This window comes from Carassius auratus, chromosome 1, assembly GCF_003368295.1.
Source record: "Carassius auratus strain Wakin chromosome 1, ASM336829v1, whole genome shotgun sequence".
Taxonomy (NCBI): domain Eukaryota; kingdom Metazoa; phylum Chordata; class Actinopteri; order Cypriniformes; family Cyprinidae; genus Carassius; species Carassius auratus.
This window is the reverse complement of record NC_039243.1, coordinates 8,562,399-8,588,017: the sequence shown is the minus strand read 5'-3', so window position 1 is coordinate 8,588,017 and position 25,619 is coordinate 8,562,399. Positions and strand designations below refer to the sequence as shown.

The 25,619-nt window shown below is 39.0% G+C and overlaps 3 protein-coding genes across 11 annotated transcripts; all 3 read right to left on the bottom strand.

Moving 5' to 3' along the window:
- Positions 1-1,393: 1,393 nt before the first annotated feature.
- khsrp (KH-type splicing regulatory protein) lies at positions 1,394-12,556 on the bottom strand. Of its 6 annotated transcripts, none has more exons than XM_026221403.1 (19): positions 12,330-12,556; positions 11,188-11,293; positions 11,059-11,112; positions 10,908-10,944; positions 10,398-10,456; positions 9,651-9,824; positions 7,007-7,078; positions 6,842-6,899; positions 6,596-6,761; positions 5,833-5,931; positions 5,613-5,708; positions 5,425-5,527; positions 5,213-5,334; positions 4,712-5,011; positions 4,528-4,637; positions 4,349-4,422; positions 3,823-4,023; positions 3,507-3,727; positions 1,394-2,563 (listed from the first exon to the last, which is right to left on the bottom strand). In XM_026221403.1, exons 1-19 carry the CDS (start codon positions 12,432-12,434, stop codon positions 2,555-2,557), a joined length of 2,166 nt encoding a protein of 721 aa, XP_026077188.1. In that variant the 5' UTR covers positions 12,435-12,556; the 3' UTR covers positions 1,394-2,554. The 6 variants fall into 6 exon arrangements, with proteins under 6 accessions (XP_026077188.1, XP_026077272.1, XP_026077361.1 ...); XM_026221487.1 differs by having other exon boundaries at positions 3,507-3,685; XM_026221576.1 differs by having other exon boundaries at positions 11,101-11,112.
- Positions 12,557-14,559: 2,003 nt separating this feature from the next.
- slc25a23a (solute carrier family 25 member 23a) lies at positions 14,560-22,291 on the bottom strand. Of its 4 annotated transcripts, none has more exons than XM_026222062.1 (10): positions 21,702-22,284; positions 19,104-19,230; positions 18,769-18,856; positions 18,570-18,681; positions 18,322-18,480; positions 17,194-17,346; positions 17,007-17,120; positions 16,135-16,302; positions 15,913-16,063; positions 14,560-15,166 (listed from the first exon to the last, which is right to left on the bottom strand). In XM_026222062.1, the coding sequence occupies exons 1-10, from the start codon at positions 21,882-21,884 to the stop codon at positions 14,985-14,987; spliced, it is 1,437 nt and encodes a 478-aa protein (XP_026077847.1). In that variant the 5' UTR covers positions 21,885-22,284; the 3' UTR covers positions 14,560-14,984. The 4 variants fall into 4 exon arrangements, with proteins under 4 accessions (XP_026077847.1, XP_026077895.1, XP_026077800.1 ...); XM_026222110.1 differs by having other exon boundaries at positions 19,104-19,227; XM_026222015.1 differs by having other exon boundaries at positions 18,570-18,856; positions 19,104-19,227; positions 21,702-22,291.
- Positions 22,292-24,567: 2,276 nt separating this feature from the next.
- Positions 24,568-25,402, bottom strand: c1h19orf53 (chromosome 1 C19orf53 homolog). The gene is made up of 3 exons (XM_026222191.1): positions 25,252-25,402; positions 25,037-25,092; positions 24,568-24,957 (listed from the first exon to the last, which is right to left on the bottom strand). The coding sequence occupies exons 1-3, from the start codon at positions 25,337-25,339 to the stop codon at positions 24,799-24,801; spliced, it is 303 nt and encodes a 100-aa protein (XP_026077976.1). The 5' UTR covers positions 25,340-25,402; the 3' UTR covers positions 24,568-24,798.
- Between the last annotated feature and the right edge of the window lie 217 nt (positions 25,403-25,619).

Below are 25,619 nucleotides of genomic sequence, written 5' to 3'. Positions count from 1 at the left end.
GGGCATTTTCCCTCGTCTCGCTTTTAAAAGATGACACTAGGAATCGCATCTACCTTTATTCTCCAGCATCATGGATGTGCGCACTGGCCCGGTCTGAATGGGTTTACCTCGGCAACATTCAAACCTCCCAGGCAGTTGCTGGAGAGATTTGACTCAACGATCTATTAATCAAACTGGTTGTGACTGTACAAAGTTGGTCCTATCTTTAAATAGTTCTAGAATTGTTCTATAATAAAGACGTTTTCATCAGTTCTGCGGGGATTATCTACGTTAACTTCATATTAAAAGGTAAGCGTGTTTATGCTATTAGCCTACAGTTTTATTTTGATGTACAATTCTGATGTTTGATCGTTTCTGAAACGTAATAGCTGATTACGATTCAGTGTATCATTCAGTCATTATTTTATTTAAAATTAAAAGAAGGAAAACGAGAATTCATGTTGATTCGCCCAGTGGTCTATAAGTTAAATAATAATAATAATTTTAATAATGATAATATAAAAAAATAATTAGTTGGTAATTAAGCACAAATTTGTAAGTAACCTACTAATACAAAAAGAAAAGTATAATGAAATGATTTGAGAATTGGCCTATTAGAAAAGAACTGTAGTTCTGACAATAGTAGCACAAGAACAATAAAAAATGATGTCCCCTTCTGAGGTTTCCGATGTAGACCTTGTGTTTTATTAAAATTATCATTTATATATATATATATATATATATATATATATATATATATATATATAATGCACTGGATATACTTGGGGCGAGCCTCGTGCTCTCCAATGTGCGATTTGTTAGTCTGGTTGTTTAATAAGAAAAAAAATGGTGTGTTTTATTCTATAACAGTTTTAATAACAGTATGTATTTTGGGCTGGTATTTTTTTTAATGGGCGGGTTTTAAGCTGTAGTTGGGCTGGAAATCTTTAGTTCAATCTGGCAACACTGCTTTTAACTCACAGAAGAACGTCATCTAGCGACCGTTGGTGGAGACGCTGAATCAGGTTAGACCCCATATTTCATTTTGATATGGATTAAAACTAAACTTTATAACGTGACGCATTTTAAGGTCCTAGTAGAGGTTTTCACAAGTTTCATGGAGTATTTGGCTCATATATATTTTTAATTTGTTAAACAACAGCACAGTCCATTGAACACACGTTACTTCAGCGCCTCATTTTCAGGCCTTCACAACTTCGTTTTCATTTCTATGAACTGAAAAATAGCTAACGTTACCCTAACCCTGACTAAAAACGATCATTATCGTTCTTATAATGAAGATTTCTAAGGTAACTTACAGAAAACTAACCTGATTAACTGCCTGTAATTACAACTTAAAACAGATGCATAAATTTGGGCTGGTCAAAAACAAAACAGACATTTAAGCACATCATCCTTTCAAATCCATGTTATTTCAACATTTTATTATTATTTTGGCACAGAAATGCAGAGAACAAGTGAATTTGATAAAATGGAAAATTACAAAAATTAAAAAAGAAACACTGTAATATTTACTTTCTTCCACAACCCTTAAATCAAGTTAGATTTTTGGCCTTTTAACGTAAAATGTTTGGGCAGCTCTTCTAGTCACCGACTAGAAGAATGAGCAAAAGTAATGCTAAAGATTGAGTTTCAAAAAACAAACTAGACTGAACAGTGGTTATGTGATCAGACGAGGATTTTATGTTTGTTTTGTAGTTTCTAAAAACAACCTTTTAAAAAAAAAAAAAAAAAAAAAAAAAAAACCCACAAAATAACAATTTATATATTTATAACATTACTTCCAATAACTTGGGGTAGGAAGAACGAACAAAATATAAACCCTCATTTCACAGAGTGAGGGGCAACACACACAGCTTTAGTTTCAGTACCAGAACACACTCACGCACACACACACACACACACACACTCTCTCTCTGAAACCCCATTTGATAAAAATCACAGGAGAAAAATTAGTCGCATTAAAAAACAAAACCGAACTAAAAATGAATAGAAAGAAAACAAAAAGTGAGCACGTTAAACAGTGGGAATGTACCAACACAAAATCAAATTAAAAAGGACTAAAAGCAAAAACAAAAGGCATTAAAAAAGGCATGGTTACTCACTGAGTTTGAAACAGTAATTATTAACATCTGAAGATTCTCTAAATGTACCTGTTTCCTCAAATACTTGATTAAAACAAAAAAACAAAAACAGGAAGTGCACGCTCTTGTGAGGAAGTTAGCAGAAGAAGTATTCCCTTGTGTTTCCTGGTCATGAGTCACACTGATGCGAGGAAGAGGAGGGACGAAGCGTTTGTGGAGAGGAAGGCAGAGTTTGAGTTTAGTTCATCAGCGTTTATGGATCCAGCAAAAACCAGGAGGAGAAACAAGAGCATTTGCAGAAGCCATAACGTTTCATAAAGACAGAAATCCGGCTTCAGAGGAGAGTCACAGAGCTTTTCAGCAGGACACGAGATAAAAAAACAAAACAGGAGGAGTCCAGAAGTCCTTTTGCCAGAGGAGAGTGAGAGGATGCAGGGGAGGAGCAGGACGGACGAGTGTTCAGCTTCACTTCACTGCGCCTGAAGAGAGACGAGAAAACACGGTCATATCACTGCACATGGAAACACTGAGCAATGGTCAAATCACAGCTTTCAAAACAAAAAATATATATTTTATAAATATGAATTTTATTTATAGAATTTTAAATAATATATGTTTGAACTAATTTAATAGTGTGAGCAACTTATTCAATCTAATTGAATCTTCAGTATCAAAAAAACTTGACATTTACTGGTCAATTAAAAACAAATACATAATATTTAGCTTTGAATTTATAATTTTAATTTTTAAATATCATTTTTGATTTGATTTAATCTTCATTACTAGAACTTAAGTTATAAAAATCATTGCAAATCACTATGTATATAAAGTACAAAAATTGGTTTATATTTATAATATTATATTGAAAAGCTGTGTGTATATACATAATTAAAAATGAAAATGCAAAGTATCTACTTAATTCCTTTAATAAGATTTAAAGACTGATACAAAGTTTAGTTGGCAAACAGAAACTTTTAAATCGCTGACTTTTAAAAAAATATATTTTTTAAAGCATCAAAAACACGTTTATTAATTGCTAATCAGTTAACCTTTCAATTTTAAACTAGTTAAATTCAATTCCAGTTTATTTCTATAGCGCTTTTAATGATACAAATCATTGCAAACAACTTTACAGAAAATTAAGTTGCTACAATATTTAGTAGTAGCTTATAAGTGATGATCAGTTTGTGCGCAAATGACAGGAATTTTCTGAAAAATGCATACAAGACAAAGTCAACCAGACGATGAACACTATTAACTGCAATTATGTGATTTCACAGTAAGTAGCAATACGGAGTTAAATTAGTTTGCATCATTACTTCGCTTCTTAAACTAGACTTCTGCGCATTAAACATTAATTCAAATCTACGTGCCATCATTGTCTGTTCATCGTACAAACCGAGGTGTGATGTGTGTTTGTACCTGTTGGCCTTGTGGTGTGCCGCCTGGCTGTCCCGCGGCCTGGCCCGTCTGTCCATAATAAGCAGCCTGCTGTCTGTAGTACTCCGCCCATGCGGCGCTGTAGTCCGTCTGTCCCGCCGCTGCGGCTCCCGTGGCTTGAGCTCCTCCTGCGGCTGGAGCAGCACCTCCTCCTGCTGCAGCTGATAGAGATGAGAGATGATTTTCATCAGCAAAACTGGGAGCTGTAAGAAAAGGCAGCCTGAATGCCAGCAGATTCATTCACAGGAATGTCTCTACTCGCCTTTAATAAAACACATTGAAGAATGAGAGCTCATACCCATCTTTTTGTAGTACTCCTCCCAGGCCTTGGTGTAGTCAGGCTGAGCGGCTCCAGGAGCAGCTTGGCTCTGGTCAGCAGGAGCAGGAGCTGCCGGTTGGGCCGCAGGTGTCTGTCCGGGCATGGCACCCCCTGCAGGCTGCTGGTAGTACTGTGCGTAATAAGCCGCCCAGGCTGCGTTATGATCCGCTGCTGCTTTACCTGAGAGAAAGACACGCATTCACTTTATATTTCTCATACACATACTTGAACCAAAGCAAGTAACAAACATGAGCAAAGCCTCAGGAGAAACGAGATCAAATGAATGTTTAAAAAAAAAAAATTACATTAAAATTATCCACTTTTTAAAAATTTTCAGTTAAAAGCTGGCATCAACATGTGACAGGAACGTTAAAATACAGTTATTTTAATATCACTGATACAATTGCGTTAAAGCTAACTGAGACTTGTTATAGCACTTTTGTATCATTGCTCTTTTGTTGATTTTGATTGCTTCCACTGAAAGCATCAGTACAAATCGACTCACTGGGGTCATGTGGCTGCCACTGCTGGTATGTGTTTCCCCAACCCTGAGGATACTGACCTCCAGGAGGACCCCCGCTGCAGACACAGACAGAACAACTGTGAACATGAGCAAACAAAAGCCTGCAAAGTCAAACATTAACCCCATCACTGAGGCTGAGTTCCCATTAAAGCACTACTGACTGTGGTGGTCCACCAGGGGGCCCGGGCTGGTAGGGGTTTGGGTTGTAGGGGCCCATGGGTCCAGCGGGGCCCGGCCCACCCGGTCCAGGTCCAACAGGGCACAGAGGACCCTACAAGGAGAAGCAGACCATTTAAAACCAGCGAACACACCAAGATAAAACACAAAAGTGGGTGTTAATTGTACCTCAATCTTGTCCTCGATCAGCTGTTTGGCATGGTCGATCTGCTGAGGAGATCCCCGGATGGTAAACAGTTTGAAGTTGGGGTCACCGTTGGGCGGCGGCTGCCGTGAGATCTCCACGAAGGCCCCAGTCTGCTGGTTAATGGCCTTCACATTCTCGCCACCTCGGCCAATCACCAGACCGCATTTGTGGGCAGGGATCGAAAAGGTCATCTCACCGCCAGGTGGGCCCCAGTTTCCTGGGCCACGCCCCCTGCCATGCCCACCAGGAGGCATGCCTGTACCCGGAGGACCAGGGGGACCCTGATGGACAGAACTGAGATTAACCAATGCAACCAGATGCAGATGGAATCCAGTCAGAAAAATTTAGCTAGCTATATAAACTTTTTCCATTTAGACATGCTTTTTAATAAAAATAAAATAAAACAATTAATGAAAGAAAAAAAAAAGCTCTGAGGTGAAGTGTATTGGATATATATTCAGAATAATCTGTGCAACGCTCACCCCTCCTCCTTCCTCTCGGACTCTGATGCTCTGCAGAAGGTCGTTGATTATACTAGCAGCGTGTTCGCAGCGGTCTGGGGGACCCATTATGTGAGCAATCTTATCTGGACCGCTACCATCATCTACAGAGAGATGAAATATGAGGTCATGCACTACAATTTCAAATTTCATAAAACACTGAGTTTAGTCCGAACCTGATAGTTCAAACAAACCTGGTTTAAACTGTATCCTCACGCCAGCATCATTCTGAATCTTCTTGATCATCTCTCCACTTCGGCCAATCACGACACCCACAGAGTGACGCGGAACGGGCACCTGTCCAATCAGAATGAGACGACATCAAACTCACACTTCAAAGGGCAATGTAATGAAATGTAAAATGATTAAACAAATCACGCACCTCGATTCCTCCACCTATTTGAGAGCCGTACTCATTTCGGTCAAAGCCAGGATGATCCCGCTCTCGCAGAATCTCCTGCACCATTTCACGCGCTTGCTAGAAAAAAAAAAGACATGAGCCCTGAGTGGCAAAATCTTAACAGGCTTTTTAGAGGTACAACAGGTAATAGAAGACAAAAGTCAAAATAAGGAATGGAAACCGGTGAGAGAAGAGGTCACACCTGGACTTTGTAAGGATCTCCAATGATGCGCAAAGGTTTGTCCATGTTTTGCCCCTGAGAAGCGTCCTGAATCAAAATCATCTTAACACCAGCTCGCTCCTGAAACACAAACACAATCATATGTAGGACAAGAGAAGCTGAATAAAAACTGCCTGTTAATGTGCAAAATGTATACATTTCAGGGAAGTAGTCGAAAAAATTAGTGTTTTTACAGCTTTTGACAATTATAGTGGATAATATACAATACAACACTGTAATAGTTACTATAGTTCATCAGTTTGTGATCAAATATCTATTTTTTTCTTATGCTCACTAAGGCTCCATTTGAAATAATAATAAAAAAAGTAATACTGTGAAGCATTACTACAATTTAAAATAACTTTTCTATTTGAATATTATAAAATGTAACGTATTGCTGTTATCAAAGCTGAATTTTCAGCATCATTAACATCACATGATCCTTCAGAAATCACTAATATGCTGATTTGCTGCTTAAGGAACATTCCAGATTATTATCAATGTTGATAATTGATAATTGTTCTGCTGCCGTAATATTTCTGTGGAATACAGGATTCTCGGATGAATAGAAAATTCAAAAGAATAGTATTTATTTGAAATAAACATTTTGTGCAGCATTATAAATGTAACTTCAGATCAAATGAAAGCATCCCTGCTGAATAAAAGTATTAATTTCTTAAGTAAAACCAGCCACAATCTTCAAGACAAGAGCCTCTCAGCACTCATGAACAGGCACAAGCTCTACCTGCAGCTGTTTGATGGTCTCTCCTCCTTTGCCGATGATGAGCCCAGCTTTCCCTGCTGGAATGATCATTTCCTGCATGTGGCCGCTCCCATTGGTCGACTCATGGAAGGAGGGAGGGATGCCCCGTCCCCGAGAGACAATGTCATCCAGCAGCATTTTGGCCTTTCTGCATGGACAGGGTCAAAATGTCAAAACGCCAACAAAGAGATCCACAGTGAGGTAAAACATGTGAGGAAACAAACATACTGGATGGCTTCAGGGCCGCCGGTAAGAGACACACTCCTTTCTGGAAGACCACCGCTGTCTAAACACACACAAAACCAACAGTCCTCATACTTTTAAACATGACAATATCAAAAACAGAGGAAAGAAGTGCCCACTTGAATCTTTTTGAACCAGTGTTTTACTCACCTGGAGCAATCTGAACTTTACAGCCAGACTCCTGCTGGATCTTGTTGATCTGCTCTCCTCCCCGACCAATGACTACAAACAAACAAAAACAAACAAACAAACAAACATCATTCACTGACTGGATAACAGTAATAAACCAATTTTACCTCAACCTCCACCAGAAGGGTGTATCTCAAAGAACACATTCAGATCCATCTTTCAACTCACAATATTATTATAACCAACTACAGGTGCTGGTCATATAATTAGAATATCATCAAAAAGTATATTTCACTAATTCAGTATCTCAGAAAATTAGAATATTGTGAAAAGGTTCAATATTGAAGACACCTGGTGCCACACTCTAATCAGCTAATTAACTCAAAACACCTGCAAAAGCCTTTAAATGGTCTCTCAGTCTAGTTCTGTAATCTACACAATCATGGGGAAGACTGCTGACATGACAGTTGTCCAAAAGACGACCTTGCATAAGGAGGCCAAGACACAAAGGTCATTGCAAAAGTGGCTGGCTGTTCACAGAGCTCTGTGTCCAGCACATTAATAGAGAGGTGAAGAGAAGAAAATGTGGTATGAAAAAAAAAAAAAAAAAAAAAAAGTGTACAAGCAATAGGGATAACTGCACCTTGAGGATGATTGTGAAACAAAACCCATTCAAAAATGTGGGGGAGATTCACAAAGAGTGGACTGCAGCTGGAGTCAGTGCTTCAAGAACCACTACACACAGACGTATGCAAGACATGGGTTTCAGCTTCACATTCCTTGTGTCAAGCCACTCTTGAACAACAGAACGCGTCAGAAGCATCTCGCTTCAAAAAGGACTGGACTGCTGCGGAGAAGTCAAAAGTTATGTTCTCTGATGAAAGTCAATTTTGCATTTCCTTTGGAAATCATGGTCTCAGAGTCTGAAGGAAGAGAGGAGAGACAATCAACGTTGCTTGAGGTCCAGTGTAAAGTTTACACACTCCGTGATGGTTTGGGGTGCCATGCCATCTGCTGGTGTTGGTCCACTGTGTTTTCTGAGGTCCAAGGTCAACACAGCCGTATACCAGGAAGTTTTAGAGCACTTCATGCTTCCTGCTGCGGACCAACTTTATGAAGATGCAGATTTCATTTTCCAACAGGACTTGGCACCTGCACACAGTGCCAAAGCTACCAGTACCTGGTTTAAGGACCATGGTATCCCTGTTCTTAATTGGCCAGCAAACTCGCCTAACCTTAACTCCATAGAAAATCTAGGGGATATTGTGAAGAGGAAGATGTGATATGCCAGACCCAAGGATGCAGAAGTGCTGAAGGCCACTATCAGAGCAACCTGGACTCTCATAACACCTGAGCAGTGCCACAGACTGATCGACTCCATGCCACGCCGCATTGCTGCAGGAATTCAGTGCTGAACATGCTCATACTTTTCAGTTGGCCAAGATTTCTAAAAATCCTCTCTTTGTATTTCTGAGATACTGAATTTGGGATTTTCCTTAGTTGTCTGTTATAATCATCAATATATCAGTCTGTGTATGATGAATGAATATAACATACAAGTTTCACTTTTTGAATAGAATTAGTGAAATAAAACAGTCAACTGTGACTATTAATTACGATTATCACAATTTACATTGAATGAGGTTTATACCATTTTTTGATGCAACTGCAAGCCGTATTTTTATATGAAAATAAGCAAGCTGAAACACTAACTGAAAAAAAACCTTTAGTGCTTTTCTATAGTATTAAGCCTGAAATGTCAAAGATACATCAGATTGTTATACTTCAATATAAAAAAGGTATTATAATGTATAATATTATAAAACCGTAACAATAGAAAAACCCTTAAGATAACATGTAGAAAGAAACTCATCTTAAGCGTTCAGAATAACATAAGTGGTCTTTGAACGATTAACTGCCGCTTTGAACGATAATGTAGTTTTGGCACCCATATTTGTAATCACGATTAGAAATTAGATCGATTGTACATTAATAAACTAGTAATTAAAATCAGAGATTTTTCTTTTTAATTTGTCAATATGACCCTGATTCATGTTTAAATTAATTTTATCTTTAGCTCCATGCATTCCTTCTTATGTTAACAGGTTAAGTAAAAATATGAATATTCAATATAACGCATAAATTTAGCAAAATGCTCCTATTTATTGTTATTTCTTCTTGCTGACTGATGAGCTTATGGAAGACAAACGGTTATTCTGAGGTAAATGTATTATGTGGCATTATTCACAAGCTTTAAACGTTTTCCGCAGTTTGAAACACTGAATGAACGATTACTTGAAACATTTCAGTAAGATGTACTGTATGCCCTTATAATATTCCTATTGATGTTCATTTATTTCTATAATAGTAAAGAGAAAGATATGTTTGGTACACATGCTGCTTGAATTATGCAGTATTCATTTTTTGTTTTAATTTCTTTGGAAATTTGGCAAAATTTTAAAGCTGGTCCTTTGTTTATTAAACGCAACAGAGCACAAAGCTTATTGTGATTCTTGGAGGTCAAGAACGCTACAAATATAAAGTTCATGCATTAACAGAACAGTATTTAGACTAATGATCTTGATTACAAGAAGCCATATTAGTATTGATTATAAATGAGAATCGTTAACGATATTGCTAATATCCACACGGCTGACAGCTTTACCTGTTGTAGTTTGTTCAAGTTGTGCATGAAATAGACCCTGCCTTTCTGCAGTTTTACTTCGCAAATCTCCATCATTTTCGATCTCTCTCATGCTGCCACAACTGGAGCTGCTTTCAGCAGGTGTGCCGTCAGCGCTGGTGTTCAGCAGAGATGAGGACTGTTTTTCCTCTAAAACTTTGATGTGCATCGTCTCAGTTTATTACGTCAACATAAATGTGATCGCAAAACAAGCAGGAAAAAAAGGCATTACATGCAAATTTTTAAACCAGAACATGATGCAAATGTGACCGTTTTAGACGGTCTAGAACCCTGTAAATATAAATGAGGGCTGTTTTTTTTTTATACACAATACACAGTATAACAAAAATTATCTTAAATCATACAAATATACATTAAATACACCTTTAAATAAAAAATATATTTTATTATTGAATTTTAGTGTGTGTGTGTAGCATACTATACAATTTTTATTATAATACAATTTGTTAAATATGCATGTTGCAAATTATAACTTGTAATATAATAAATGCTGAATATTCTGTTTTTAAACCGAATAACTTTCATATAAATTCAATTTTCTTAATAATATACAATTTATATGTACACGAATACACTACTAGTAATAAATTAAACAATAAGAAAGTGTGTTTTTTTTGTTTCTTTTTGATTTGGCAAGAAATAACCCTGAGTTAGTCACACAGGAAAGCTTGAGTACGGACCAGTGCATGATGGGTAGTGTGTACTTACTGAGCCCAACCATGCCGTCAGGGACTCTGTACTCTTCTGTGACAGATGAGGGACGTACACTACAGAAAGACAAAAACAAAAACGCAACAGTCAGGAAAAGTAACATCAGACAAATACATTCAGTTCTTTGTAACTTGCGCCTCGGACGAAACCCTTTTTTAGTTGTCAATTATATTATTATATAGACATCTTTGGTCACTGCACCACATCTCACATGGTTTTGGGCGGTACATATTTTACATTCCATTTTTTCATTTAGCAGACGCTTTTAGCTAAAGGGACTTACAGATGAAGACATATTGAAGACATCACATTAAAAATAGTTCAACTTTCAAAACAGCACCAAAAAAAGGCCCCTGTATATGCCTTAACACTGAAACTGAAACCAGTCTAATTATACAGGCCTGTGTAGTTATTCTTGCCTTCTCAAACGCTCAGATCTGAGATCTGTTTTAATGACTCAGACGATGCTAGCAGCTCTGATCAGAGCACACATGAGGACAGTCTTACCTCTGCTGGGAAAGGGCAGCCAGCTGGGCTCCGATAGCTGTGGATGAGAAGGGGATAAAATCACAGCTCTAAATATACACAGACATTTGCTTTGAGTTGCTAAAGTGTGTGTTTACACGAGTAAAAAAACAAAAAGCAAAGAAAGTCGTACACAGGGCTGAGCCATTGTCTCTGTCAGATGCCATCTTCTTACTTTCAGGCTGATCTGAGGGGAAAAAGACAAGAACAGCTCAAAAAGAGTCTCAGGAGAGCCGGACGGACAGATCCGGAGCCGCCGTACCTCCGTCCTCCAGCGATCGCTTCTGTGCAGCGAAGGAGTAACTCTCCGCTCCGCCGTTATTGCTCATGGGGGGACCAGTGACGTCTCCTCCGATCTTTGCTGCAATCTGGAGAACACAAAAACACAAGTTATGATAAAAACACCACATTTAAACCGCAAACTCAACATGAACTTAGTACACTAACCAAAAATACTAAAAAGTACTACTTTTGAATGGCATGATGATAATATTAATTGCTTATTACACATCTCCTTGTATTATTATGCATTGCAGTAAATACACTACTGCTCAAAAGTTTAGTCAGCAAGATTTTTCAAAGTTTTGGAAGAAGTCCCTTCACTCACTAAGGCTATATTTATTTGATAAAACAACACTAAAATGTGATAGCACTTTTCTATGCTAATATACATTAATGTAATTTATTCCTGTGGTCAGAGCTGAATTTTCAACACCATTACTCCAGACTTCACGGTCAGAAAATTCTAATATGCTGATTTGCTAATTAGGCATTCTTAAGAATTATTATTACCATTATTACACAGGGCTTTTTATTATTTGAAATACCTTAGGAGAACAACGTCAAAACATGGTAAACAAATATGGCCAAAGATCAGTGCAATGGTATATTAAAAGTACCTTCGTATATCTATCCAAAACCAATGCTGTATCTTAGTAATAGGCTTTATTGGAGTAAATAAATCTGTTTTTACCATGATAACATGGTGCTAGGGTGTTTAATACACAAATAATACAATGGTACATCATTGAGCTCGTTTAAAAACACGGAACTATACCAAAAGGGGGTGAAATATCATGCTAAAACTATGTCTTTAGAAATGTACTATTTATTTAAATATATATATGATACATTTAACGTTACCATGGTACTACGGTAACGTTATGTGAATATATCATTTGATATGTAAAGACGCTAAACACCAAATTGCCGTGTAATTAACGTGCTAGCTTTCTGTACCGCTTTCTTTTTTAATGACAAATATTTCCCAGATATCGTTAGTGTTCATTAACGCGATCTCGGCTCATGCTAACAGATATTTGTCGCTACACCGGCTCCTGTGCCCGTGGCCCTCGCGCTGACCCACAAACGCGGCCCGCTGCTCCCGCAGTGCGGATCCCTCACCTGACGGGCGCGCTGTACCGCGTCGGCGAACGCGTCTTTCTTGAGTCCACCGGCTCCTAGAGCCGCTCCGGGCCCGGGCGGCGGCACCGCGCTGTATTCAGACATGCTGTCCGTGCGGAGGGGTGCAGAGTGCGGAATACGGCGGGGAGGACTAACTTAGGCCGGGCGGAGGTGCGCAGACGCGCGAATACAAGCGGGACAAACGCATGGGCGGGGCATAAGGCCTGCGGGTCTGTAAGCGGTGTCCTATAGGCGTTCTTAAGGAGTGGCTGTTGCGATGACCAATCAGAAGGCAGCTGGAGGCGGGCATACTGTGAGTACGGGACCATTGATCCAATGAGTGGTGACGACCAGACGAAGGGCTGACCAAACTACAAGTCAGGGAGCCAATCAGAGCGCACGAAATAGACCAATGAGGTTCAAGAAAACGCTGAATGACAATGATGGACGTTTGCATCGTTTAGACTGGGTGCTTATATTCTGCTGCTCAGTGCTTTTTCTTGGCATTTTTATGAAATACAGTTTCCGTACAGCTGAGAGATGAATTGGTGTTATAACAATAAGATAAAGATCGCCAGGGAAGAATGTACTGTTTAACTTAATTTAAATACATTCTCTTGCATGCATTCAGTAATACACGGAGGAACAGCAAAAATATATGACCATAAATTATAATTCTTATTTTTTTGTTAACATCAAAATATGACCAATAATTTCTGCATACAAAACCACTGGAAATTTGGAGACCCAAGCAATTTTTCTTTCCTCAATTTGCACACTAATTGTGCAGAATGTGTGTAAACATGGTAAATATTTTAAACTAGCTTTTAATTTAAGTAAATTACTATTTTTGTTAAACAGCCAGTGTCTTTAGTTTGTCACAGTTGAATTAGGAGGAGGGACTTTCTCATTCTACAGAGGACCTGACAGGATACACTCAGTGAGTGCAGAATGATGTCATCAATATTTTTGCTATGTTTTCCCAAAAGAGAAATGGATGGACCATTGCAAAAAAAGCATTTAGTAGTGCAGTAGCATGTGGATGTGCTAATGGACAACCTAAAAGAAAAATCTAATTTTGAGACTTGAACTTGTGTAGAATTTTGTGAACAAATTCTGTTTGAATTCTGTGGAAAGCTGTGGGCGCAGATTCCGTATCAGAATCTTCATTTTATTGTAACACATACAAACAGTTTATCCGAATTTCAGCTTGGTCAGTAATAAAATACAGAGCATATTGACCTAGATGTGACTCAATCAATCAAATTTTTTTTTCTTTGTTATATTGTTCAGTTAAAAATCACAAAACAAACACTCCTTCTCCCATCCGAGAGTCCATAAGGCTTTCTGCTCCAAACCGTAGGCTTCAGTACCTCAGTATCATATAAATTGAACTCCAAGGCTACATGCCAATTCAGATAGGTACACTACACACTGAAAGTACACAGTAAAAGTACTTCTGAGTTTCTAGTATGCCAGTGTTGGGTCATTAATTGTTTATCAATACCACTTATCTACTGTTTGCTTGTTAGCATTAGCTTCAAGCTAAAAATCACATAAAGAACACTTAAAAATTGCTGTGGAAACTTCTGCTTTGCATTCTTCTGTACTTTTCTTTAGCTGAAACAGTTGAAAGAAAACAGTCACAAACTTTATACTTGTTTGGGGGCAACATTAGCTGAATTTTTTTTTTTTAAACGTGCATGTATGCATGCTTTTAATAAAATCACTGAAAAAATATGACATTTGGCATACTAATGTGAAGGCCTTATTCATGAAACACAAGCACAATTATTGCATCCGTAAAATAATTTTCTTAAGATAATTTAAACAGAAATATTTCATGAGTGAGACCTTGTGTTTTGACACTATTTAGGTTGCATCATATGCAAATTGGGACGCAGTGCAGGATTTTAGGATCAGTTAAAGAATCAGCAGACGGCACCCATTCACTGCAGAGGATCCAGTGGTGCGCAAGTGATGCAATGCTACATTTCTCCAAATCTGATGGTGAAACAAACTCATTTACATCTTGGATGGCCTGAGAGTGAGTACATTTAGAAAAAATATTATTTTTTGGGCAAACTATTCCTATAAACTCGTGCTACAAAATCTTTTTGTTTGGTTGGAATGCTGATTTTGAAGGACACCACTGTAGAGGAGTCGTATTACTGGACCACAGCTGATGAAACATACAAGCTTCTCAAAACAGAGGCACTTTCAGCTGTACTGGAAGTTCAAAAGGAGGAAGTTAGTTTATTGCCCATTCCCATTTGGAGTTCAGTAGTGTGCACAGGGTTAAACACAAAGTACAGTACAGCACATGCTCACACAGTCTCACACACGCAAGCATTCATTTTACCACATCCAGAGGGCCGTACCCTGAATATCTGAATATCAGGGCCCTGTTGACCAACAACACACACGGAGAGCACATCATGAACCTCAGTAATTCAGGAAAGGGTCAGAACAGCACCTCTTACATTCTGCATAATTCAGTGTTTGGGTTCAGTTCATTGTTCTTCCTCACATCCACTGTTTTTGGTGAACATCACTCCAGTGATTGAATATATTATAGGCTTAAATAAACAAGTCTTTGACCTCTCTTGTCCGGATATGATTGTTGTAGTCTTTTCTACACACACATGAGCTGTCTCAGGTTCCCACTCCCAGTACTTTCCTCATGTGTTCGTAGACGACGTAGGAGATGCTGACCGCCGGGATGACCTTGAGGAAGTTGGGCGCGATGCCTCGGTAGAGTCCCACCACACCCTCCTGGGCCACGATACTCCTGAAGAGGGTCAGCATGGACAGCTGAGGAGCTCCCTTCACTGACGCTGAGGAACCAGAAGAGGAAAAAGAAACGGTACTTCTTCAGTTGCCAGAAAATGATCAGAATCAATGGAACTTTACTGTTATTAGTACATTATTATAGTTTCATTTGCATCTTCACCAGTTTTTTCATTGTAGCTGAGATAACGAAAAAAATAATAAAAAATTAATGTTTACTTTATTTAAAATAAGTAACTTTTTTTATTTTAGCTTTAGTTAATAATAATAACAATGATGTTCCGAATTCACCTGTTTATGTGAATTTTGGAATATCAATTCGAAAACGCTGGATGGAAATATTTAAATGTGCATACAATCTTAAAATTTGCATGAAAAAGTGCATAACTGTGTATTTAATTAGATTTTTTTTTTGCATAAAATATGATAGAAATCAATTTAGTGAATAAATTCCTCATTGTGAAACAAAACAAATCTTGGTTTCACATTATTGCATTCCCTAACATCATAATGCAAAATAACACAGCTGTATTTTTTATTGCATTTCTGTGCACTTTGAGCTCAGTGATTACATGGGAAAACCCCCACATTATTACAGCAACTTCATTTTTTATTAGTGATATTTTCTGGCAGGTTCCTATGAGCTGATAATTTGGTTGTCTTGAACATGAAGGATGTAAATGATGCTTTATTCACCAATGATTTCTGTGATAATCCTTTTTTTCACATAAATTAACATTTATAGCTTGGGATTGAAGCACAGCTCTTGTCTGATTCTGCGTGTGTCTCTCACCCTGCGCCTGCATGCGTGTTCGGATGAGGGCGAGGGGATAGGACGCCAGCTGTCCGCAGGTGCTGGACACCGTGCCACAGCCCACCAGCACCAGGACGCCCGGATCGGGAGATCCCTCCGTGTGCCGCTGCAGCCAGGCGTTCTTCAGCGTCTGAGAGAGGAAGACCGTGTGAGAAAGAGTCTTTATGAAGAAATCATCAACACACACACACACACACACACCTCGTAGACGGCGAGGTCTATGCCCGCATACGGGATGATGCCCAGCATGTTGGGCAGGTATCCTTTATAAAATGCCAGAACGCCCTCCTTCTGCAGGATCTGTTTAGCACAGTGCGCCACACTCGAATACTGTCCTGTTTTACGAAGAGTGAGACGAGTCTTCAGCACCTAGAGAACCAGAGAAGCAGACAGGAATGAAGCCACAAAATCAATGAAAACAATCAGCATTCCCACAAAAATATGAATCGTTCTCAACATTGATAATAATCAGAAATGTGTCTTGAACATGGAATCAGCATATCAGAGTGATTTCTGAAGAACATGTGACTCTGAAGACTGGAGGAATGATGCTGAAAATACAGCTGCGCATCACAGGAATAAAATACATTTTAAAATCTAGTCAAATAGAAAAGAGTTATTTTAAATTGTACAAATATTTAACAATTTTACTGTATTTTTGGTCAAATAAGAGACTTCTTAAAACATTAAGATTACAGACCCCAATTAGATCTTTTAAACTAGTTCATATATTATATAAACATTTTAAAATCTATTTTAATTAATAGTGATAATTTATGGAAACTATGTATATTTTTATAACATTGCTAATGCCATTATTTTTAAAAAAGGCTTTATTTTACTTAAGTCTATTTCACAGACTTCGCCCTCCATTAACCACAGCTATTCACGGACCACCGCTTTATTCTGAACGCAGAGCACTTTCATGAGCTTTACGTGAGGCCTTTGGTAATGTGAGTGTAGATGTGTGTGTGTGTGTGTGTGTGTGGACAGCCAGGCCTCGACATACACACAGTGACCTTGAGGTTCAGTGTGTGCAGGAGCCAGCTGTCATGTGTTGAGTGTGTGTTTACCTCCATTGGGTATATGACAGTTTGAGCCGTCGCTCCAGCCAGTGATCCAGCCACGAACCTCTCCTGAACTTTCAGAGTTCCTCCTTCATTTCTGCCTCTCATCAAGCACTTAATCTGCAGACACAGAGACGCAGGCTGAGTTTTGAGTCGCCGTCCACACGGCTGAGTGTAAAAGACCGAGCCGTACCTGTTCATAGGCCAGGAATTTGATGGCTGTCTCCGGTGCGATCTTCAGCACATTGATGCCGTTCCCCCTCCACAGCGCAGTGAGGCCGCCCTCCTTCACCATCGCATGCAGACCGCGCCACACAGTCCCCTTATCAGAGCTCTGGCCGTGCACCTGAACATCAGCACACAATTCACATGATCTTTAGTGTAATACTACAGTTTAACTAGATAAGAATAAACCCAACACACCTAGACACAATCACGTGCAGTTTCTCACATGACCTCCAGAGGTCAGTGTGGAGCAGAACATATAGAGTGCAACAGTTATGTTCTGGAAGTAAAGATTCCATTAACTTTTTCCATTAAGGAATTGATTTTTGATAGTAAATTATAAACCTTTATAGACAGACCTACTGCCAGCTCCAAGGTTGTTAATTGATGGTTTTGTTGAAGGTTCAACCAAAGCAATGTATTTTTTTTAAATAATCATTATTTCAATGTATTTTTTAAATACTCATGTTCAACAGTGTTGAAAAACTACATCACCCATAATTCTGCACAGACGGTCCACCAGTCAGAGAAAGAACAATGTGCTCTAACAACATTTTTTTATTTGATATTAATCAACATCTTTAACTTCAGATTTATTTATTTTTTGTACTTACCTAAACTAGTTAACTAGTCAAAAAAAAAAACTAAAACCATTAAATGTTTTGATGTTACTTGAAATAAAATAAAAAAAATGAACTGAAACTTATTTTATTTCAGCCAGTTGCCAATGCAGCATTTCTCATTTTATTTTAGTTTAACTTGAAACACAATAATAAGTTATAAAAACCACAACAAAACAAAAAAACTAAAATAAAAACTAATAAAAAATAGGAATAAAATGTAAAAAATAAAAAATATATTATCATGGATATTTGTAGTTAGTTAGATGCCGTTCATCTGACAGTACCTAACTCCTATTATCCTTGTTCACACAAGACACAGCTTTCTCTGGATTGCACTGAGAGCTACTTTGAAGGTTTCTAAACCTCAACAGGAACCTCTAAACAGGAAACTGACATTAAATGTGCATCAAAGATCAGATGCTTTCGTTGTGTGAAGACCAAAAGTGCCTGCTCTCAGACCAGTGCTGTCTTACCTGCAGAAACACCTTGAGTCTGTCGAGCGGCGCGGTTCCTGTCCTGGACACCGATCCGGCCACAGCTCCTGCCATCAGCTGCCGCCACACGTACCCTGACTGCTTCTCCTTCTCCGAGAACTCGTCTGGGACCGTCAGGAGCTCTCCGATGTCCAACATCTACATAAACACACAACAACAGCATTACAGGAAGAGAGAGGCCCATTCTATAGTCATACAAAACTCATCTCTCTGCTTGTGCTTCGTACCACCGAGTGTTTCCAGTACTGAGCGATTTCCTCCATGTTGTGCAGAGGGTTAAACAGGAAGTGATCTCGCCACTCGAACCAGTCGATGGTCAAGGAATGGTCTTTATCCATACTGTGGGAACACATTTCACAAGTTCTGCATGTCACAACTGAATCACGCCTGAAAGCACTTTGCACATATGCTAAGTAACACACGCACCTTTGCAGTATTTTGGCAGCTTGCTCCAACGTGACGTCCACGCCGAGATTGTGTAACGACTGCTGGATCTCCCCCACGTCCAACTGACCTACAAACATAAAAACAATGCGTTATTACACTGAAACACAAAGATAAACTAACAATATTGTGAGATAATGAATGCAATTGAAACTAATGCTAATATAAAAATCATTGTAGTTAACTGAAATGAAACCTAAAATAAACCTCGAGTAAAACTATAATGAAAACAAAGTATAAAAAAAAATTCAAAGCTACTTTGGAATTTAATACATACTGTAATCGAATATACTACAATAACACGGATGGAAACTAACCGTCGTTGTTGCGGTCCAAGCTGCGAAACATGAGTTTAAGGCGTTTCTCGTGGGATCGCAGATACTCTGTGAACTCTTCAAAATCCAGCTGACCATCGAGATTAATGTCTCCAGCTCGTACAATCTGCTGAATATAGAGCATTAACAGAGAGACAGAGAAGGGTGGGAGAGAAATGGAGGGGAAGAGGGGTGCCGGGAATCATTAGGAAAGGTGGGATGGGATGCAAATGAAGGAGAAAAGCACATTAAAACCATGCAAAGCCACAAGCCCAAGCACCAACATCAGACAAGAGCAGTCAGAGGTTAATCACTCAATCAAACACAGGTTCATTTCATTAAATGCATTGACAAAATGAATGTAAATTAAAAGAAGGAAAGCAGCAGAGAAAGCCAAGTGCACAAAACAGTAGCTTTACAACGTGTTTAATTCATTTAGAAAAAATTAATGACTATATAAGTGTTTAAATCCACATAACAGATAGATAAACCGCTAAATGATTGGTTTAAATCTCTCTGATGGGACTCTATCCAGAATTTCTGTACTTTGAGAGAGCTGTGCAAATAAACATGCGTCTAGGAATGAACACAGTGTCCAAATTTATGAGATTAATCACTGCATGCTTTTTTCCTTCAGGGTGTTGCCCCATGATCCCCAGTGCAGCATGTCTGAACGTGTTTGTACGGAGCTGTGCAGACAGTGAGGATCAGAGGCGTTTCACTGCAGGACTCAGGGTGTTACAGTCAGATAAACTCTACATCATTCTGGTGTTTTATGGTGAGGACATCTTAATTAATCACTACACACAAGCTACTGTCACTTTAAATCCACATAAAGTGCTGCACTGAGAAGCTCATTCAAATCATTCCCACAATCCTTGGTATGTTATAATTCAAATCACAATGTAGCTATGCCAGTAATTTCACCCATTTAACTAGTTTGTCCTCCTCTGCAGACATCTTCATCGCACTTGTGTGTGTGTTGTTGTGTTTATTTATGTGAGCCAGCAGTCACATGACATTTACTCTCTCATGGATCGACTCCAAGACGCTGACCTTTTGCTCAGTCTGCAGCCTACATGTGTTTCTGTGAGCCTGTGTGTGGAGTTTAGTACTTTCTTGCCAATATCATTCATCATAATGCATAATGCAAATACATACATGAACACATGACTTCAAACCTCACAGCGCACTACAAAATCAAGTTTCAGAAATCAATATAACACAAGATTGTCCCAGACAAGCAGATCATTCGTCTAGTCACATGCTAAACTATAACTACAGTATGTATTCAGTATGTTGGTATGTGGTAAGTGTTGAGGGTGATGCGTTACAAGTTACCGAATCAGATTACTTATTCAAGTAACTAATGAAGTACGGCATTACTTAAATTTACAAGAAAATATCTTCGTTTTCGAATCAGTAATGCAAGCTACTTTGAAGAAACCCTGTGTCAGAAGGCAGCTGGAGACCTGGTGATGTTGACTCAGTGCCAGCGGCTGCTGATGCCCTTCCTCTGCTCCTGTCGTTGACCTTGAGATTATTAACTATTAAGCTCATTAACTGGTTCATTAGTGCTGCTACACAGTGCTCTAATCTGCCCTGTTCCTGACCCCGACACAGAGGCCTTCGAAACGACAATCCTGCTGTGCAGTCGTACTTTTATCACATGAAGCATTATGAGTTTGAGTGTGTTTGCGAGTAAGCAGCTACATAAAGTGTTATACTTTTACTAATGGCTCCAGCACATCTGTCTAATCTGAGCTGAACATCATGCTCCATCCCTGCTTTATTTCTGGAGCACTGTGTGTGCTGTCTATCCACAGTGAGATCTCGGCCGTCTGAAATCCTGTTTACATATATTAAATATTGTGCTTTCTACAAGGTGCATCCCATTTGTGTGTACTTCTGCACTATTTTATGTCATTTTCATAGTGTAATAGTGCGAGCAGTGCACTACAAGCAGCTACACATCAAGTGCACTGGAAATTTAATTTCGTTCTAATTAAAATCTACATTAATTGTTTCATTTAAGATGACACTAATGTATACACTATGTACTTAGTATAGTCTACATACCTTATTTTTAACGTACAAACTTAAATATGCGAGGCTTTCAGTCATCTAGCTACACAAAAAGACACCATAAAGCTATCTGATGTTGCAAACAGGTATTTGCTGTCACATTAGTTTAATTTATTACCATGTAGCGCAAACTCTGGTATTTTTGTAGTTGGCTAATGAACCGGAAGTCTTGCAGAATTACAGGAAATTCATCATTAATTCATCGTTGAAAAGTACACTGTGTGCGGTTCACGATTTGCGACTGATATTGCGCTGGGTAGCCACGCCCACCGCGAAATCTAATTGGTCCGAATCGCACTCTGTATTATTAAAGATTAAGCATTAGATTCAATCTGATTGACTGCGACTGTATCGCGTTCTGCAGCATTATCACTTTCAGGTGCTCACGTGACTTGGAGGTGAAGATTATTATCTCCACATCTGACATTAACTCATAAACCTGTGAATACATAGACAGTTATTCTGCACTATAAATAACCTTCCGTTATGACTGCGTGTGTTGTGTTTCTTCCGTACCTCCTCCACTGAGCTCCACGACAGCCCCCGGGCGGCGAGTCCGACCCGCAGCTCGTTCACATCGATCAGTCCGTTCTTGTTCAGATCCAGCTGCTCGAAGAGCTCGGCCCAGAGCCGCTCGCGCTCCGGATCGACCCCGCTGTCCTGACATCGCGCCCGCGTCCAGCATCCGCTCCGCCACATGATCGTATCCACGCACGGTCACCCACCGGCTCGACGACAGCCAGCACGGGCGGAAGACGCGTTCTGCGCGCGTCCAAAAAAGGAGCTGTTAGCGAAACAATGCCCCTTGCGTCGCGTCCCGAGAGATCGCGTTTCGCAGATGGTGTTTCACACGAGAACCAGGAAGCTTTCGCAAACATGCATTCTGCGCTTCTACGATCCCCACGCGCTAGCGGGTTCTGATCCTCGAGCATTGCGACATTTCAAGACGCCACGCGTCAGTCTATGGTCAAAACATGATGAACGCTCGTCGAGGACTGCAGTGACTTTCTGCTGCCGCAACCCACTGTACAACAGGCTTCAGATTACACCCTCAGGACACGGACAGATCACCGGGAGGAGAATAAATAACCCGCTTTACTGGTTGATTAGATGCAGCAGCTTCTCCAATGACTGCAGTGTTTACCCGAGTTAAACATCTTCTGTCCTCCAGAACACAACATGATCTTTTCTTCACAAGGGTTTATGAACTCACTTCCTGAGGGTTCATAATGAACCCATAAGTGGGTTTAGATAATATCTGAATATGCAGAAGCATACTCCGATATTTTCCAGTATATCTAATCAGACACAGTATCAGTGTGAGCAGGATAATATATGGTAGAAGTGCACATCTGTGCCAAACCCAAAGCTGGTTTTCTTGGTTACTGACTGGTCTTTAGTTGGTTCAGACTGCTCTGGATAACTGCTAGACAGTTTTTGATCTGCTAGAGATAGACCATCTTGGTCATTCTGGTCAGACAGAGTAAACTTTCAAAAAACAGCTACAATGTTGCAAAAACCAGTTTGAACACTTCAAAGGGCTCGCCCGAAAACTGTCAGTATTTACCAACCCTGCGAAACAAAATCAGATGTTTGGATGAATGTCCATGCTGTTATTGTTCAGATAATGTAAATGAACATTATTCATCAACACAATGCACATCCATTTCCTTCAGTTTTTCAACTGGTTCTGAAACAAAAACATCATGCTTCAGTTTCCTGCAGTAATGTTCACTTTAAATGCATTCACTATCACTTCCATCATCAATAATAGCTCCACAAATGACAGTGTCTGGATACGAGCTGTTCTGTGAACTGATGAACAGAAGAAAAGATCAGCACACAGATGACTACTGCACACCGGTTGCCTTCACTGATCCTGACACAAATACAGGTGATAAACTCTCTCTGATGAAAACCACTGTCAGCTTGATCTGAAGCATTTGTGGCTTAATGTTGATTAGCACAACAGATAGTTTATCCATACCCTCATTTTCTTTAAAAATGCAATAAATATATACAAATACTGAGTTCTGATCCATTTACAGTGAGATGATAGATTTGCTCGCCATAAAGTCAAGGGGATTCTTGTTGGTTTTTGTCAATGTTTTTAAAGTCCATCAGCTGAAAAAAACTTGTTTTTAAAGTGATCACAATGATATCGTAATAGTTATGGTGTTGACTTTACTATTCTCAGAGAACGATCATTAAAACTTAATTTTGTGAATCTTTACCTTTTACAGGCATTTACCTTCAAAGTGAATGGGCCCAATTTGTAAATGTTCAAACACACTCACACACTCTCTCTCTGCCAATCTCATGTTAAACTTGAGGACCTATAGAGTAGTACTGCATCCTTCATATCTCCGAAGAGTCTTTAGTTTAATCAGATTTATAAAAGAAAGATAAAAAAAAAAACACACTTCTGTGTTCCCGCTCTTCCAGGAGAAGTGCCCATATAAGGAATTCCGTCTTTATGACATCATACAAAAAAAAAAAACACCTTTCTGAAACGTTGAGTGTATTTGGCACAGAAATACTCCCTCATCGTCCAACTCGTTTTTTGAGACTTTGACTAGAAAACCCAACTCACTTTAACAAGTGTAAATAACTCCGAATGAAAGCAATAACATTAGAAAAAATGTCAACTGAACCACAAAATGTGTGTTAACATTATTTTGGTGTAAAAAAATTAAATCATAATAATTACATGCTAACCTTTTTAGATCTATCCAATTTTTAACCTTTGTTGCCAAAAAAACACAACGCGGTGAACCCTAAAACGACGTTAAACCTAACGAGAACTTTACAGCTCAAATAATACACGAGAAAACTGAAGAAGAAAATATGAACTTCATATTTCTACTTTTAAATCAATTTCTATTGTAAGTTCCTCCTTAACCTAGAATAGAGGAGAGTTGGATTTTCGTTGTAATCAATATTATGGAACAAATGCTATTGATTGAGTTTAACTTGTACTCAACCGTAGAGAAGTTACTTGTTTAAGACAAACAAGCTGAAACGGAGTTATAAAAAACATCTATTATTTTTTTCTTCAGAGAGAATGATGGAAAGCCGTCACAGGACCTGAGTCTCTGCTCAACAGCGAGCGTGAGAGAGAGGACTGTCCTAATGATTTGACTCCATGAGTTCACTCGCCGTTTCTTCACCGAATCTCAGCGTACTCGGTGCAGAGGTGTGCTCACAGCATCTACAATAATTATTATATTATAACAATTCTTTAAAGTACATAGAATGCAGAGTGAAACACATAAAGGTGGCAAAGGGGCAATACAACCAGATATAAGCATGAAATCAACTAGATTTAAAATATTAGTGGTGCTTGTCCATGACTTTCACCAGGCAAATTTTGTTCAAAAGAAAGCTCAATCATTTCTTATTTATTATTATATAAAAATAAGCAGAGTCTTAAATATCATGGCCTGTCGCACACATGTAAGATTTGTCATATGTAATTTCCACACCGTGTTTTCTTTAAAAAACCTTGAGAAATAAGAATAAACGTCAGTCTGTCAGTCCAGAGAGAGGTACACATCAGGTTTTATATGGCGCCATCTAGCGGCTGTACAGTACACTACATGATTGCCTGTCTTCAGGTGGATGTGGAGGATCCAGCAGCTGGGTTTGGGGGTCCAGAGGTCCCACTCTTCCCTGCTGGAGTCTTCAGCACACTCAGTTTCTTATGAAGGGACTTGCTTGCCCTCTGTGTGACTTCATGCTCGATCCTGTTCCTGATGGCCACCTCCAAACCCTGCGCCACAGACACAAACACACACATTAAACCACTATTACTGACACAGGACGGTTTTACGTGAGGACTGAACGCTTACCTTCTTCAGCTTCTGCTGTTCGACCACTTGAGCTTTTTTGGGTGCAATTATTCTTCCTGAAATAGAGGATTTTAAGAATTAACATGATTAAACTGAAGTGCGCACGCGCGTCTGTACCGCAAATGCGTTCACTCGACATGCTGCTACGCAGTAGTCTATAATTATCGCAGTTTTACGCTCAGAGTACTCTTCTCTTTAAGAACACAATGTTTTACCTCCTTTCTTGAGTCCTTTTGGTTTTTGTGGCTGCTTTTTAGCTCCTCCGGGTCGCTGCGCCTTGAATTTCTGTTTACCTTGAGGCATTTCAACGGTCTGATCGCAACCGGAAACAGAAAGACGGAAGACGCGAAACAGAATAAAAGTCCCTGAAACGGTTAGGATTAAAATGTAAAATAAAAGTCTACTCTGAATACAAAACAGAGTGTGTGTTACGTAAATTTAAAAAATAAAATGCGGTTTAATTAATGTTAATAAATAATGCAAAATTGCATACTTAATTGATAAAAATTGCAAACTAATTTTAAGACTAACATGATTTATGAAACAAAATGTTTTGGACTAATTAGGCAGCTAGATTTGGAGA

Excerpts from the sequence above, each read along its gene's own strand:
- khsrp (XM_026221403.1), bottom strand. The coding sequence starts at position 12,434 with ATGTCTGAATACAGCGCGGTGCCGCCGCCCGGGCCCGGAGCGGCTCTA. Across the intron at positions 9,825-10,397 it reads TGACGGCATGGTTGGGCTCA|TTTTAGAGGAAAAACAGTCC; the intron begins GTAAGTACACAC and ends TGCACATCAAAG. Across the intron at positions 4,024-4,348 it reads GTGGCAGCCACATGACCCCA|GTAAAGCAGCAGCGGATCAT; the intron begins GTGAGTCGATTT and ends TCTTTCTCTCAG.
- slc25a23a (XM_026221939.1), bottom strand. The coding sequence starts at position 21,884 with ATGTGGCGGAGCGGATGCTGGACGCGGGCGCGATGTCAGGACAGCGGG. Across the intron at positions 19,231-21,701 it reads CGTGGAGCTCAGTGGAGGAG|CAGATTGTACGAGCTGGAGA; the intron begins GTACGGAAGAAA and ends CTCTATATTCAG. Across the intron at positions 18,857-19,103 it reads CTTGGACCGCAACAACGACG|GTCAGTTGGACGTGGGGGAG; the intron begins GTTAGTTTCCAT and ends TTATGTTTGTAG.
- c1h19orf53 (XM_026222191.1), bottom strand. The coding sequence starts at position 25,339 with ATGCCTCAAGGTAAACAGAAATTCAAGGCGCAGCGACCCGGAGGAGCT. Across the intron at positions 25,093-25,251 it reads AAAAGGACTCAAGAAAGGAG|GAAGAATAATTGCACCCAAA; the intron begins GTAAAACATTGT and ends CCTCTATTTCAG. Across the intron at positions 24,958-25,036 it reads AACAGCAGAAGCTGAAGAAG|GGTTTGGAGGTGGCCATCAG; the intron begins GTAAGCGTTCAG and ends TCTGTGGCGCAG.